Raw genomic sequence first — 17,608 nt, forward strand, 5'->3', positions numbered from 1 at the left:
TCCAATCAGGATACTTATATACTTCTTTGTATAATGGTCTTTTAGGTTGATTGAATACCAGATGGAGAAGAGTATTTGGCTACAGTGTTTGGTATCGCCTTGTTTGTGCTAATTGGTAGCTAAGTGGATAATGGCCTAGGAATGGTAGATATACAATTTTGTTGGCCTATATTCAATAACACTAAAATATTCATCTTGTATTTATGCTTTGTTGACCCTATATAGGGCGTTTTGCCAATGCCTCTTTTATAGGAGCTATTTGTACCCCTTTCTGCATTATCGTTCGAACGCCTTTGTCCCGCCATCGTTGCTGGAGCCCCCATGGTGTTATGTAAGTCAATACAGTGATACAGCCTATGGTCCGTTTTCTTATATGCATGGAAATGTTGAATATTATGTTTTTTGTTATATAGGACATACTGTATTCTCTTTGCTGCCAAGTTATATCAAGGTCGTGATGAAGCTAAATGTGAAACGCGTTGACCTCTTGGAATAAACAGCAAAGATACCGTGATTGTTGTATCGTTTGGCGTATGTCATATAATGAGAGACACGTTTTTTTTGGGTTTTTTTATGTCAAATATGTTTTTAATGACAATTTGTAATAAACTTTGATATTTTATTATATGTGATTAGTCCTCCTTTGGTAGCAGGAAAGTCGGCCATTTTGTTCCCTTCCCCCCTATTCTTGATCTGCGTTATATATATGGATTAGGTAATGTTTTTACCCTCCCACCCCCCTTTTTTTGCAAATAGGTTTATTTATAAAATAAATAATATCTCCAGAATCTGCTACACAAGAGGCCTTCTGGGGCCCCCGGGGGCCGATAAAGGAGGGCACAGGAGACATATAGTGAAACTCTTCTTTGTAGAGGATCAAGGGAGGCAGGAGAGGCGGTCTCTTTGGGCGCTCAACACTAGGGGCTCAGCTATGACATGGTGGAAGAATAGGGGTGACCACACTGGAGGCTCAGCTATGACATGGTGGGAGAAGAGGGGTGACCACACTGGGGGCTCAGCTATGACATGGTGGAAGAAGAGGGGTGACCACGCTGGGGGCTCAGCTATGACATGGAGAAGAAGAGGGGTGACCACACTGAAGGCTCAGCTATGACATGGTGGAAGAAGAGGGGTGACCACACTGGGGGATCAGCAATGACATGGTGGGAGAAGAGGGGTGACCACACTGGGGGCTGAGCTATGACATGGTGGGAGAAGAGGGGTGACCACACTGGGGGCTGAGCTATGACATGGTGGGAGAAGAGGGGTGACCACACTGGGGGCTCAGCTATGACATGGTGGGAGAAGAGGGGTGACCACACTGGGGGCTCAGCTATGACATGGTGGAAGAAGAGGGGTGACCACACTGGGGGCTCAGCTATGACATGGTGGAAGAAGAGGGGTGACCACACTGGGGGCTCAGCTATGACATGGAGAAGAAGAGGGGTGACCACACTGGGGGCTCAGCTATGACATGGTGGAAGAAGAGGGGTGACCACACTGGGGGTACAGCTATGACATGGTGGAAGAAGAGGGGTGACCACACTGGGGGCTCAGCTATGACATGGTGGAAGAAGAGGGGTGACCACACTGGGGGCTCAGCAATGACATGGTGGAAGGAGAGGGGTGACCATACTGGGGGCTCAGCTATGACATGGAGAAGAAGAGGGGTGACCACACTGGGGGCTCAGCTATGACATGGTGGGAGAAGAGGGGTGACCACACTGGGGGCTCAGCAATGACATGGTGGAAGAAGAGGGGTGACCACACTGGGGGTACAGCTATGACATGGTGGAAGAAGAGGGGTGACCACACTGAGGGCTCAGCTATGACATGGTGGAAGAAGAGGGGTGACCACACTGGGGGCTCAGCTATGACATGGTGGAAGAAGAGGGGTGACCACACTGGAGGCTCAGCTATGACATGGTGGGAGAAGAAGGGTGACCACACTGGGGGCCCAGCTATGACATGGTGGAAGAAGAGGGGTGACCACACTGGGGGCTCAGCTATGACATGGTGGAAGAAGAGGGGTGACCACACTGGGGGCTCAGCTATGACATGGTGGAAGGAGAGGGGTGACCACACTGGGGGCTCAGCTATGACCTGGTGGAAGAAGAGGGGTGACCACACTGGGGGCTCAGCTATGACATGGTGTAAGAAGAGGGGTGACCACACTGGGGGCTCAGCTATGACATGGTGGAAGAAGAGGGGTGACCACACTGGGGGCTCAGCTATGACATGGTGGAAGAAGAGGGGTGACCACACTAGGGGCTCAGCTATGACATGGTGGAAGAAGAGGGGTGACCACACTGGGGGCTCAGCTATGACATGGTGGAAGAAGAGGGGTGACCACACTGGGGGCTCAGCTATGACATGGTGGAAGGAGAGGGGTGACCACACTGGGGGCTCAGCAATGACATGGTGGAAGAAGAGGGGTGACCACACTGGGGGCTCAGCTTTGACCGGGAGAAGAAGAGGGGTGACCACACTGAAGGCTCAGCTATGACATGGTGGAAGGAGAGGGGTGACCACACTGGGGGCTCAGCTATGACATGGTGGAAGAAGAGGGGTGACCACACTGGGGGCTCAGCTATGACATGGTGGAAGAAGAGGGGTGACCACACTGGGGGCTCAGCTATGACATGGTGGAAGGAGAGGGGTGACCACACTGGGGGCTCAGCTATGACATGGTGGAAGGAGAGGGGTGACCACACTGGGGGCTCAGCTATGACATGGTGGAAGAAGAGGGGTGACCACACTGGGGGCTCAGCTATGACATGGTGGAAGAAGAGGGGTGACCACACTGGGGGCTCAGCTATGACATGGTGGAAGAAGAGGGGTGACCACACTGGGGGCTCAGCTATGACATGGTGGAAGAAGAGGGGTGACCACACTGGGGGCTCAGCTATGACATGGTGGAAGAAGAGGGGTGACCACACTGGGGGCTCAGCTATGACATGGTGGAAGAAGAGGGGTGACCACACTGGGGGCTCAGCTATGACATGGTGGAAGAAGAGGGGTGACCACACTGGGGGTACAGCTATGACATGGTGGAAGAAGAGGGGTGACCACACTGGGGGCTCAGCTATGACATGGTGGAAGAAGAGGGGTGACCACACTGGGGGCTCAGCTATGACATGGTGGAAGAAGAGGGGTGACCACACTGGGGGCTCAGCTATGACATGGTGGGAGAAGAGGGGTGACCACACTGGGGGCTCAGCAATGACATGGTGGAAGAAGAGGGGTGACCACACTGGGGGTACAGCTATGACATGGTGGAAGAAGAGGGGTGACCACACTGGGGGCTCAGCAATGACATGGTGGAAGGAGAGGGGTGACCACACTGGGGGCTCAGCTATGACATGGTGGAAGAAGAGGGGTGACCACACTGAGGGCTCAGCTATGACATGGTGGAAGAAGAGGGGTGACCACACTGGGGGCTCAGCTATGACATGGTGGAAGAAGAGGGGTGACCACACTGGGGGCTCAGCTATGACATGGTGGAAGAAGAGGGGTGACCACACTGGAGGCTCAGCTATGACATGGTGGGAGAAGAAGGGTGACCACACTGGGGGCCCAGCTATGACATGGTGGAAGAAGAGGGGTGACCACACTGGGGGCTCAGCTATGACATGGTGGAAGAAGAGGGGTGACCACACTGGGGGCTCAGCTATGACATGGTGGAAGGAGAGGGGTGACCACACTGGGGGCTCAGCTATGACATGGTGGAAGAAGAGGGGTGACCACACTGGGGGCTCAGCTATGACATGGTGGAAGAAGAGGGGTGACCACACTGGAGGCTCAGCTATGACATGGTGGAAGAAGAGGGGTGACCACACTGGGGGCTCAGCTTTGACATGGTGGAAGAAGAGGGGTGACCACACTGGGGGCTCAGCTATGACATGGTGGAAGAAGAGGGGTGACCACACTGGGGGGTGACCACACTGAAGGCTCAGCTATGACATGGTGGAAGGAGAGGGGTGACCACACTGGGGGCTCAGCTATGACATGGTGGGAGAAGAGGGGTGACCACACTGGGGGCTCAGCTATGACATGGTGGAAGAAGAGGGGGTGACCACACTGTGGGCTCAGCTATGACATGGTGTAAGAAGAGGGGTGACCACACTGGGGGCTCAGCTATGACATGGTGGAAGAAGAGGGGTGACCACACTGGGGGGTGACCACACTGAAGGCTCAGCTATGACATGGTGGAAGGAGAGGGGTGACAACACTGGGGGCTCAGCTATGACATGGTGGAAGAAGAGGGGGTGACCACACTGGGGGCTCAGCTATGACATGGTGTAAGAAGAGGGGTGACCACACTGGGGGCTCAGCTATGACATGGTGGAAGAAGAGGGGGTGACCACACTGGGGGCTCAGCTATGACATGGTGTAAGAAGAGGGGTGACCACACTGGGGGCTCAGCTATGACATGGTGGAAGAAGAGGGGTGACCACACTGGGGGGTGACCACACTGGGGGCTCAGCTATGACATGGTGGAAGGAGAGGGGTGACAACACTGGGGGCTCAGCTATGACATGGTGGAAGAAGAGGGGGTGACCACACTGGGGGCTAAGCTTTGACATGGTGGAAGAAGAGGGGTGACCACACTGGGGGGTGACCACACTGAAGGCTCAGCTATGACATGGTGGAAGGAGAGGGGTGACAACACTGGGGGCTCAGCTATGACATGGTGGAAGAAGAGGGGGTGACCACACTGGGGGCTCAGCTATGACATGGTGTAAGAAGAGGGGTGACCACACTGGGGGCTCAGCTATGACATGGTGGAAGAAGAGGGGTGACAACACTGGGGGCTCAGCTATGACATGGTGGAAGAAGAGGGGGTGACCACACTGGGGGCTCAGCTATGACATGGTGGAAGAAGAGGGGTGACCACACTGGGGGCTCAGCTATGACATGGTGGAAGAAGAGGGGTGACCACACTGGGGGCTCAGCTATGACATGGTGGAAGAAGAGGGGTGACCACACTGGGGGCTCAGCTTTGACCGGGAGAAGAAGAGGGGTGACCACACTGGGGGCTCAGCTATGACATGGTGGGAGGAGAGGGGTGACCACACTGGGGGCTCAGCCCTTCTGGAGACACGGGGGACACAGATAAGGACGGTACCTTTAGCAGTAGGGGGTACTTGCAGATCCTCTGGATGGGGGTGAGCAGGTAACCCTCCAATGGGATGTCCGTCTTCCGTCCGCCCAGCAACATGCAGCTCTGCAATGACAACATAAATTTATGTAATGAGGAAAAGCGCAGTGGGCGGAGTTACAATGACACAGCTGACCAATCAGAGTTCCTCTCTCATTGTCCCAAAGAAAGATAGAAGAGTGAAGGTGCTGCAAATCACAACAACCAATCAAACGTCAGGTATTACCGCTCTGATCCGAATGTCTACAGGTTGCTATGGGTTACGGCACATTCGCCAACTGAAGTCTATAGAGAGACTTTACATGTTACCATTACCTTCACTAGCTACATGCTTGTTCCAAGTCACAAAGAACGGGAACCTGTGACCCCAACTAACCACCCTGCAATGTGACCATGATAAGGACCAGTCAGTACCCAGAACCCTCTGCTGCACCCCAGGGACTGAGAATATCCCTGCATGGACCAGTCAGAACCAGGATCCTCTGCTGGACCACAGGGACTGGCAATATCCCAGCATGGACCAGTCAGTACCCAGAATCCTCTGCTGCGCCACAGGGACTGAGAATATCCCAGCATGGACTAGTCAGTACCCAGAGTCCTCTGCTGGACCACAGGGAATACTACTAAACCAACTACTGCTACGAATAAACCAACTATTACTACAACTACTTCTAAAATAATTACTACTACTTTTAAACCAATTACTACTAAACTATCTACTAATAATAAACCAACTACTACAACTGCTACTACTAAACCAATACTATTACTAATAAACCAACCACTACTACTAAACTGGCTAATAATAATAATAATACTGATGATAATAAACCAATTACTACTACTAAACCAACTACCACTACTACTGAACCAACTACCACTGCTACTGAACCAACTACCACTGCTACTGAACCAACTACCACTACTACTGAACCAACTACCACTATTACTGAACCAATTACCACTGCTACTGAACCAACTACCACTGCTACTGAACCAACTACCACTACTACTGAACCAACAACTAACACTACTACTGAACCAACTACCACTGCTACTGAACCAACTACCACTGCTACTGAACCAACTACCACTGCTACTGAACCAACTACCACTACTACTGAACCAACTACCACTACTACTGAACCAACTACCACTACTACTAAACCAACTACCACTACTACTGTACCAACTACTACTGAACCAACTACCACTAAACCAACTACCACTACTACTGTACCAACTACTACTGAACCAACTACCACTACTACTGAACCAACTACTACTACTACTGAACCAACTACCACTACTACTGAACCAACTACTACTACTGCTACACCAACTACTGCTGCTACTACTATTAAAACAACTACTAATACTACTAATAAACCAACTACTACTAAACTAACTACTAAACCAACTACTAAACCAATTACTGCTGTAGCTACTACTACTATTAAACCAACTACTACTTCTAAACTAATCCTATAAAAACCAACTACTACTACTACTAATAAGCCAACTACTACTACTTGTAAACCAAACTGCTACTACTACTAAACTAACTACTACTTATAAACCAACTACTACTACAACTACTACTACTAAACCAATACTACTTCTAATAAACCAACTACTACTAAACAAACTACTACAACTACTTTGAAACCAACTACTACTACTAATAATATTATTAATAAACTGACCTATAATACTACAAATAATACTGATAATAATAGGAATAATGATGATAATAACACAAATAATAATAAACAGATTAAATTATTGCTAATAATAAAATTATGTAACAATGTAAATATATTTAACAAAAGAAAATGACAACCAATTATATAATAATAATTACTATTAATAATGGCCAAAAGTAATAATAATAAAATAATTATATAATGAGGAATAGAAATAAAATCATCATTATTTTGAAGGGTCCCGGGTCCATAAAAATGCAGCCGTTTTTGATCCCGGGTCCTAGCTCTCCGTCCCCTATGATCCCTGTGAAAGGTTTTATATATATATATATATATATATATATACACACACACACACAAGACTCACCCAAGCTCTACCGCCATATAAATGATGTAAAGGCCAACCCAGTCCACTGCAGATAAATCCAAGAAAAAGCCGGCAACTCAGTGCTTCTTCTCAACAGATCCATTATTGATGCACAACAGCAAATACAATGCCCATAGCATGTTATTTATGTTTATGGACATTGTATTTGCTGTTGTGCATCAATAAAGGATCTGTTAAGAAGAAGCACTGAGTTGCCGGCTTTTTGTTGGATTTATCTAAGGTTATATAGATGAGAATCCTATGAGAAGAGGAAGTGACCCACCCCCCCCCCCCCCCCGGAGCAGTGTGAGAAGCCTGCTGAAGGAAGAAGTAGGGAGGAGGTAGTAGAGTGAACTCACCAGTAGGAAGGCGCGGATGTTGGGGACTTTGTTGAGCTCCATCAGTAATCTCAGCGCTTTCTCGTGGTTGCTGCAATACTCCTGATACACACCGAATCTCTCCTTCTGCAGGAAGAAACAAACACAGGACACATGAGGCGCACTCTTCCCTCGGGAGTGGAACACACAGGACACATGAAGAGGACTCTGCCCTCGGGGGTGGAACACACAGGACACATGAAGAGGACTCTTCCCTCGGGGGTGGAACACACAGGACACATGAAGAGGACTCTTCCCTCGGGGGTAGGACACATGAAGAGGACTCTTCCCCTGGGGGTGGAACACACAGGACACATGAAGAGGACTCTTCCCTCGGGGGGTGGAACACACAGGACACATGAAGAGGACTCTTCCCTCGGGGGTGGAACACACAGGACACATGAAGAGGACTCTTCCCTCGGGGGTAGGACACATGAAGAGGACTCTTCCCCTGGGGGTGGAACACACAGGACACATGAAGAGGACTCTTCCCTCGGGGGGTGGAACACACAGGACACATGAAGAGGACTCTTCCCTCGGGGGGTGGAACACACAGGACACATGAAGAAGACTCTTCCCTCGGGGGTGGAACACACAGGACACATGAAGAGGACTCTTCCCTCGGGGGTGGAACACACAGGACACATGAAGAGGACTCTTCCCTCGGGGGGTGGAACACACAGGACACATGAAGAGGACTCTGCCCTCGGGGGTAGGACACATGAAGAGGACTCTTCCCCTGGGGGTGGAACACACAGGACACATGAGGCGCACTCTTCCCTCGGGAGTGGAACACACAGGACACATGAAGAGGACTCTGCCCTCGGGGGTGGAACACACAGGACACATGAAGAGGACTCTTCCCTCGGGGGTGGAACACACAGGACACATGAAGAGGACTCTTCCCTCGGGGGTGGAACACACAGGACACATGAAGAGGACTCTTCCCTCGGGGGTAGGACACATGAAGAGGACTCTTCCCCTGGGGGTGGAACACACAGGACACATGAAGAGGACTCTTCCCTCGGGGGGTGGAACACACAGGACACATGAAGAGGACTCTTCCCTCGGGGGTGGAACACACAGGACACATGAAGAGGACTCTTCCCTCGGGGGTGGAACACACATGACACATGAAGAGGACTCTTCCCTCGGGGGGTGGAACACACAGGACACATGAAGAGGACTCTGCCCTCGGGGGTAGGACACATGAAGAGGACTCTTCCCCTGGGGGTGGAACACACAGGACACATGAAGAGGACTCTTCCCTCGGGGGGTGGAACACACAGGACACATGAAGAGGACTCTTCCCTCGGGGGTGGAACACACAGGACACATGAAGAGGACTCTTCCCTCGGGGGTGGAACACACAGGACACATGAAGAGGACTCTTCCCCTGGGGGTGGAACACACAGGACACATGAAGAGGACTCTTCCCCCGGGGGTGGAACACACAGGACACATGAAGAGGACTCTTCCCTCGGGGGTGGAACACACAGGACACATGAAGAGGACTCTTCCCTCGGGGGGTGGAACACACAGGACACATGAAGAGGACTCTTCCCTCGGGGGGTGGAACACACAGGACACATGAAGAGGACTCTTCCCTCGGGGGGTGGAACACACAGGACACATGAAGAGGACTCTGCCCTCGGGGGTGGAACACACAGGACACATGAGGCGCACTCTTCCCTCAGGGGTGGAACACACAGGACACATGAGGCGCACTCTTCCCTCGGGGTGGAACACACAGGACACATGAAGAGGACTCTGCCCTCGGGGGTGGAACACACAGGACACATGAAGAGGACTCTTCCCTCGGGGGTGGAACACACAGGACACATGAAGAGGACTCTTCCCTCGGGGGTGGAACACACAGGACACATGAGGCGCACTCTTCCCTCAGGGGTGGAACACACAGGACACATGAGGCGCACTCTTCCCTCAGGGGTGGAACACACAGGACACATGAAGAGGACTCTGCCCTCGGGGGTGGAACACACAGGACACATGAAGAGGACTCTGCCCTCGGGGGTGGAACACACAGGACACATGAAGAGGACTCTGCCCTCGGGGGTGGAACACACAGGACACATGAAGAGGACTCTTCCCTCGGGGGTGGAACACACAGGACACATGAAGAGGACTCTTCCCCCGGGGGTGGAACACACAGGACACATGAAGAGGACTCTTCCCCCGGGGGTGGAACACACAGGACACATGAAGAGGACTCTTCCCTCGGGGGTGGAACACACAGGACACATGAAGAGGACTCTTCCCTCGGGGGTGGAACACACAGGACACATGAAGAGGACTCTTCCCTCGGGGGTGAAACCCACAGGACACATGAAGAGGACTCTTCCCTCGGGGGTGGAACCCACAGGACTGGCTGTACACACAGAGTGCTGACATTTTTATACATGAACGTCACCTGAAATAGGAACTCCGCCCATGTCTCACAATAAACCCACCAATGGAATCTCAGAGAATCTCTAATGTCTTCATGTCACCACAAACCTCTAAAATCTGCAGCTTTCATTATAACAAGTCCCAGTGATCCCGCCATGAAGGTTTTTAATTAGGAACTTCTTGTGACAGGGTGACAACACTCTGCCCCTGTTCCCCATTGCTCCCCAGCGTTGTCACCCAGTCACATGAGGATTAGTGGCTGTTTCAACACACATTACAGAGGTGTGGGACCAATGGTGTCACCACTGAAAAAATGCCATTTAAAGTCCTGGTTCAGGCACTTCCTGTTAGAGGGTGACAACCCTCTGTCCATGCCTCCTTATTCTGCTTCTGTGTTGTCACCCTGTCACACAGGATTCCAATGGGGACTACAAGTGGCTGTTTCAACTTATGTTACACAGACATGGGGCTGCTGGTGTCACCATCAGGAAACCCGCCCACTGGCGTTCATTTAAAGAGAAGTGGCTGCAAAGAGGATGCAGGACATCTGTAGCACTGAGACGCAAAGAACAAAAGTGGAGACGAGGATTTTTTTTTTTTTAAAGAGGTGAATGTTTTTATCGCAGAGAGCTAGGAGCACATTCATACAAGTATTATATACAGTATCTCACAAAAGTAAGTACGCCCCTCACATTTTTTTAAATATTTTATTCTATCTTTTCATGTGACAACACTGAAGAAATGACACTTTGCTACAATGTAAAGTAGTGAGTGTACAGCTTGTATAACAGTGTAAATTTACTGTCCCCTCAAAATAACTCAACACACAGCCATTAATGTCTAAACCGCTGGTAACAAAAGTGAGTACACCCCTAAGTGACAGTGTCCAAATTGGGCCCAATTAGCCATTTTCCCTCCCCGGTGTCATGTGACTCATTAGTGTTACAAGGTCTCAGGTGTGAATGGGGAGCAGGTGTGTTACATTTGGTGTTATCGCTCTCACTCTCTCATACTGGTCACTGGAAGTTCAACATGGCTCCTCATGGCAAAGAACTCTCTGAGGATCTGAAAAAAAAGAATTGTTGCTCTACATAAAGATGGCCTAGGCTATAAGAAGATTGCCAAGACCCTGAAACTGAGCTGCAGCACGGTGGCCAAGACCATACAGCAGTGTAACAGGACAGGTTCCACTCAGAACAGGCCTCGCCATGGTCGACCAAAGAAGTTGAGTGCACGTGCTCAGCGTCATATCCAGAGGTTGTCTTTGGGAAATAGAGGTATGAGTGCTGCCAGCATTGCTGCAGAGGTTGAAGGGGTGGGGGAGGGGTCAGCCTGTCAGTGCTCAGACCATACGCTGCACACTGCATCAAATTGGTCTGCATGGCTGTCGTCCCAGAAGGAAGCCTCTTCTAAAGATGATGCACAAGAAAGCCCGCAAACAGTTTGCTGAAGACAAGCAGACTAAGGACATGGATTACTGGAACCGTCTCCTGTGCTCTGAGGAGACCAAGATAAACTTATTTGGTGTCAGATGGTGTCAGGCGTGTGTGGGGGCAACCAGGTGAGGAGTACAAAGACAAGTGTGTCTTCCCTACAGTCAGGCATGGTGGTGGGAGTGCCATGGTCTGGGGCTGCATGAGTGCTGCCGGCACTGGGGAGCTACAGTTCATTGAGGGAACCATGAATGCCAACATGTACTGTGACATACTGAAGCAGAGCATGATCCCCTCCCTTCAGAGACTGGGCCGCAGGGCAGTATTCCAACATAACGACCCCAAACACCTCCAAGACCACTGCCTTGCTAAAGAAGCTGAGGGTAAAGGTGATGGACTGGCCAAGCATGTCTCCAGACCTAAACCCTATTGAGCATCTGTGGGGCATCCTCAAATGGAAGGTGGAGGAGCGCAAGGTCTCTAACATCCACCAGCTCTGTGATGTCATCATGGAGGAGGGGAAGAGGACTCCAGTGACAACCTGGGGAGCTCTGGGGAACTCCATGCCCAAGAGGGTTAAGGCAGTGCTGGAAAATAATGGTGGCCACACAAAATATTGACACTTTGGGCCCAATTTGGACATTGTCACTTAGGGGTGTACTCACTTTTGTTGCCAGCGGTTTAGACATTAATGGCTGTGTGTTGAGTTATTTTGAGGGGACAGTAAATTTACACTGTTATACAAGCTGTACACTCACTACTTTACATTGTAGCAAAGTGTCATTTCTTCAGTGTTGTCACATGAAAAGATAGAATAAAATATTTACAAACATGTGAGGGGTGTACTTACTTATGTGAGATACTGTGTATATATATATATATATATATATATATATACTGAAGAACGATGTGTGGCTTCATTAGGTGAGGATGAATAATACAGAGAGCCGCCTCTGATCCCAGGTCGAAGGTGTAAATGAGAACCCGGGTGACTGGATGAATGGAAGGAGGAGGATCCAGCAAACTCCGCAGTCACGTCATTCTTGCCATCAGTAATAGGGAATTAAATGCTCCCTGGACCCCCCCAGGGGATCATACAACCCCCCCCCCCCCCCAGGAAATCGGGAGAAATATTTGTATCACACCTCAATCATTTTTCCATTAGGCGGTGTAGTACACGCAGATGTCAGAGTGGGGGCGCTGTGGAGTTGCAGTTTAGTAGGTGAGCTCCCTCCCCTGGATGGAAGGAGAAGGTTCAGGGTGGAGGGATGGATGGACAGACGTCATCCTGCTGTATGCGGGGCAGAGATCCTCCAACAGGCTTCCTGTGCTGATCTGCCTGGAGAAAAACAACCCCCCCCCCCCCCCCTGATCCCTTCACCCCCCCACCCAGGACCGTCCACCACGCCAGGTGTTTGTTTTCAGGGACAGGAACATGGTCAGCAGACTCAGGACAGTCTATTGGGGGGGTGGGGGGGGGGACTAAATCTGTGCACACCACATGCAGCTCTCATATGAACACTGCAATGATCTCTTATTACAGCTAAAGGACAATCTACTCAGATAATGACTTTTCTGGTACCCCCCCCCCATTATGTTTCATCAAAAATCCCCCCCCCCACATCAACATGCCATCATGTTTCAGCAAAAATCCCCCCCCCCCCCATCAACATGCCATCATGTTTCAGCAAAAATCCCCCCCCCCCATCAACATGCCATCATGTTTCAGCAAAAATCCCCCCCCCCCCATCAACATGCCATCATGTTTCAGCAAAAATCCCCCCCCCCCCATCAACATGCCACTATGTTTCAGCAAAAATCCCCCCCCCCATCAACATGCCACTATGTTTCAGCAAAAATCCACCCCCCCCCCACATCAACATGCCATTATGTTTCAGCAAAAATCCCCCCCCCCCACATCAACATGCCATCATGTTTCAGCAAAAATCCCCCCCCCCCCATCAACATGCCATTATGTTTCAGCAAAAATCCCCCCCCCCCCCCATCAACATGCCATTATGTTTCAGCAAAAATCCCCCCCTCCTCATTAACATGCCATTATGTTTCAGCAAAAATCCCCCCCCCCACACCCATCAACATGCCATTATGTTACAGCAAAAATAACCCCCCCCCCCCTCATCAATATGTGATTATGTTTAAGCAAACCTCCCCCATTAACATGCCATTATGTTTCAGCAACAATCTCCCCCCCCCCCCCCATTAACATGACATAATGTTACAGCAAAAATCCCCCCCCCCCCAATCAACATGCCATTATGATTAAGCAAACCCCCCCCCCCCCATCAACATGCCATTATGTTTCAGCAAACACCCCCCCCCAAAAAAAAAAAACAAAGTGAGCACTTATTAGCATGCTCATCTTCTAAACATAAATTCCCCTCCTCCCAGTACAAATGCGCTTCCCATGCTGTAATTCCCCCCTCCTAGAACAAATTCCCCCCCCCCCCAAAAAAAAAAGAAATCACCCCTCCAACCACAAATCCCTCAAATATACTCCATGATTACACATCAACCCCCCCCAGCATAAACCCCCCCCCCACAATCATCCCTACAAACACAAATCCCCCCCGCCCAAAAAAAGCACCCTCCTACCACAAATCCCTCAAATATACTTTCCGATTACACAGTGTTGCCCCCCCCCCCCCCCGCCCACAAACCCCTCCATCTCTGCAAGTTTCTACTGCTAGCAGAAATAACCCCCAATCATTCCTACTAGAATAAACCCCCCCCCCCCCCAAAAAAAAGGACCCCTCCTACCACAAATCCCTCAAATATACTTTCCGATTACACAGTGTTGCCCCCCCCCCCCCCCGCCCACAAACCCCTCCATCTCTGCAAGTTTCTACTGCTAGCAGAAATAACCCCCAATCATTCCTACTAGAATAAACCCCCCCCCCCCTCCCCAAAAAAGGACCCCTCCTACCACAAATCCCTCAAATATACTTTCCGATTACACATTGTCACCCCCCCCCACCCCTCTAAATTTCTACTCCTATCACAAATACCCCCCCCCCCACCCCCCAATTCATCCCTCCTATCACAAATCACTCAAATATACTCTCCAATTACACATTGTTGTCCCCCCTCCCAGCACAAACCTCCCCCCCATCCCCCTAAATTTCTACTCCTAGCACAAATACCCCCCAATCATCCCTATTAACACAAATTACCCCCCCCAAATCCACTACCTCCCCACCCCCTCAATCTCCTCATTGCGCTGTAACAATCAGCCTGTTATAATGTCAGTGTATCAGATTCCAGCCATTGGGAATGAATGGAGGAGAGGGGGGGGGGGGGGGGGCTACAGCAATAATATATCATCCAATCGCCCTTCACCGGGAAGCCATGACGTCATCGGGGGCCCAGGACTCCTTCTGGAGGTGAAGTCATGTGATGATCTCTGTCACAAAACATCGATCGATCAATAAATAATATCCATGGCATCCGTTCTCCCCCCTCCTCTCAGGATGAGGGACTACAAGCTCCAGCATGCCCTACAAGGGGTGACCCCCCCCCCCCACTCAGAATCAGTGACCCCCCCTCCCCACTCAGAATCAGCCTGCTTGGATTATTGGGGTGACATCAAACTGATCCATCTACAGTGAGATATAAGAAAGTGGTGACCCCGTTCATTAAATGTATTGGGTTTAGGACGAAGCAGGGAAGAGGCGGAGCCTTTGCTTGTGTCCCCGTTGGCAGAATTCCCCTCACTTCCTGTTTACATGCATTGCAGAGATGGCGGAATGGGGGGGGGGGGGTCCAGAGGGTGACAACAGTGGACCATGTCTGCTTTGAAACAGTCACTCTCCATCCAAAGCCTGTGTGACAACGTGATTGGGTGACAGGGACAGAGTGTTGTCACCCTCTAACAGGAAGTGCCAGAACAAGGACTTTTAATGGCATTTTTCGATGGTGACACCAGTAGCCCCATTCCTGCATTATGTGTGTTGAAACAGCCACTTGTAGGCTCCATTGGAAACCTGTGTGACAGGGTGACAACACAAGAGCACAATTGGGAGCCAGGGACAAAAGGTTGTCACCCTGTAACAGGAAGTGCCTGAATTAGGATTTTTAATAACATTTTCTGATGGGGACAACAGCAGCCCCAGTCTGCATTATGTGTGTTGAAACAGCCACTCTCCACCCAGAGCCCATGTGACAGGGTGACAACCCAGGAGAACAATTGGGTGACCGGGAAAGAGTGTTGTCACTCTATAACAGTAAGTGCCCGAACAAGGACTTTTAATGACATTTTTCGATGGTGACAACAGTAGCCATATGCTTAATGTAAGTTGAAACAACCACTTCTAGTCTCCATTGGAAGCCTGTGTGACAGGGTGACAACGCAATTGGGAAACAGAGACAGAGCATTGTCATTCTATAACAGGAAGTGTCCAAACAAGGACTTTTGATGGCATTTTTCAATGGTGACAACAGTGGCCCTATTACTGCATTATGTGTGTTGAAACAGCCACTTGTAGGCCCCATTGGTAACCTGTGTGATAGGGTGACAACACAAGAGCACAATTGGGAGCCAGGGACAAAGCGTTGTCACCCTGTAACAGGAAGTGCCCGAACAAGGCCTTTTAATGGCATTTTCTAATGGTGACAACAGCAGTCACATGCCTACATTATGTGTGTTGAAATGGTCACTTGTAGTCTCCATTAGAAGTCCATGGGACATGGTGACAACACAAGTGCACAATTAGAAGACAGGGACAGTGTTGTCACCCTATAACAGGAAGTGCCTGAACCAGGACATTAATGGCATTTTCCAATGGTGAGAACAGCGGTCCCATCCCTTGCAGGCTCAATAAGGAGCCTGTGTGACAACGCAATTGGCAGACAGGGACAGAGCGTTGTCACCCCCTAACAGGAGCTCCCTTCATGGCGGGATCACCATGGATTGTTCGAATGAAAGCTTCTCCCATCATTATCAGCCCCTAAATATGGAAAAGATACAAATCTGACTTTGGCGGTTTGGGAAACGCAGAGATTCTTCAGCGGTGGAATTTCTTTCCCAGCGTGTTGTGTGAGGGGCCGATTGGGGCCGGCGGGGGGCCGGTGAGGGCCGGAGATAAGCAGACGGCTCAGCCACCACACAGGAAGCTGCACAGCTCAGATAACCGGAGAAAAGCCACTCACAAACTTCAGGAAGATGAGTCCCAGCTGGTGGTGTGACTGCGGCTCCGGCTGGAGAGCGCCCTCCAGTGACTCCAGGAACGCCCGGTGCACCTGCAGGATCTCCTCAATGTTGGAGAATAAAATCTAGGAGGAAGAAAAACAAGACAACGTCAGATTTCCTGGAAACTAAGTTAGGTTTGAGACTGGGGACATATTACAGGTTAGGTTGGAGACTAGGGAAATATTACAGATTAGGTTGGAGACTGGGGACATGCTACAGGTTTGGTTGGAGACTGGGGACATGCTACAGGTTTGGTTGGAGACTGGGGACATGCTACAGATTAGGTTGGAGACTGGGGACATGTTACAGGTTAGGTTGGAGACGGAGGACATGCTACAGGTTAGGTTGGAGGCTAAGGACATATTACAGGTTAGGTTGGGGACATGCTACAGATTAAGTTGGAGACTGGGGACGTGCTACAGGTTAGGTTGGAGGCTGGGGACTGGGGACATTCTACAGGTTAGGTTGGAGACTGGGGACATGCTACAGGTTTGGTTGGAGACTGGGAACATGCTACAGGTTAGGTTGGAGACTGGGGACATATTACAGGTTAGGTTGGGGACTGTGGACATGCTACAGGTTAGGTTGGAGACTGGGGACATGCTACAGGTTAGGTTGGGGACATGCTACAGGTTAAGTTGGAGACTGGGGACGTGCTACAGGTTAGGTTGGAGGCTGGGGACTGGGAACATTCTACAGGTTAGGTTGGAGACTGGGGACATGCTACAAGTTAGGTTGGAGATTGGGGACATGCTACAGGTTTGGTTGGAGACTGGGGACATGCTTCAGGTTTGGTTGGAGACTGGGAACATGCTACAGGTTAGGTTGGGGACTGGGGACATATTACAGGTTAGGTTGGGGACTGGGGACATGCTACAGGTTAGGTTGGAGACTGGGGACATGCTACAGGTTAGGTTGGGGACATGCTACAGGTTAAGTTGGAGTCTGG

At 50.4% G+C, this 17,608-nt stretch overlaps 1 protein-coding gene across 1 annotated transcript in view; it reads right to left on the bottom strand.

The window, feature by feature from the left end:
• PREX1 (phosphatidylinositol-3,4,5-trisphosphate dependent Rac exchange factor 1) overlaps positions 1 to 17,608 on the bottom strand; it is a 362,103-nt gene that overhangs the window by 221,479 nt on the left and 123,016 nt on the right. The window contains exons 3-5 of the mRNA XM_082271747.1: positions 16,620 to 16,742; positions 7,594 to 7,698; positions 5,129 to 5,227 (exon numbers count right to left, since the gene is read on the bottom strand). Of these exons, the coding sequence (XP_082127873.1) occupies positions 5,129 to 5,227; positions 7,594 to 7,698; positions 16,620 to 16,742 (327 nt within the window). The remainder of the gene's footprint in view (positions 1 to 5,128; positions 5,228 to 7,593; positions 7,699 to 16,619; positions 16,743 to 17,608) is intronic.

This window comes from Pelophylax lessonae (genome assembly GCF_965119305.1).
Source record: "Pelophylax lessonae genome assembly, chromosome: 11".
Taxonomy (NCBI): domain Eukaryota; kingdom Metazoa; phylum Chordata; class Amphibia; order Anura; family Ranidae; genus Pelophylax; species Pelophylax lessonae.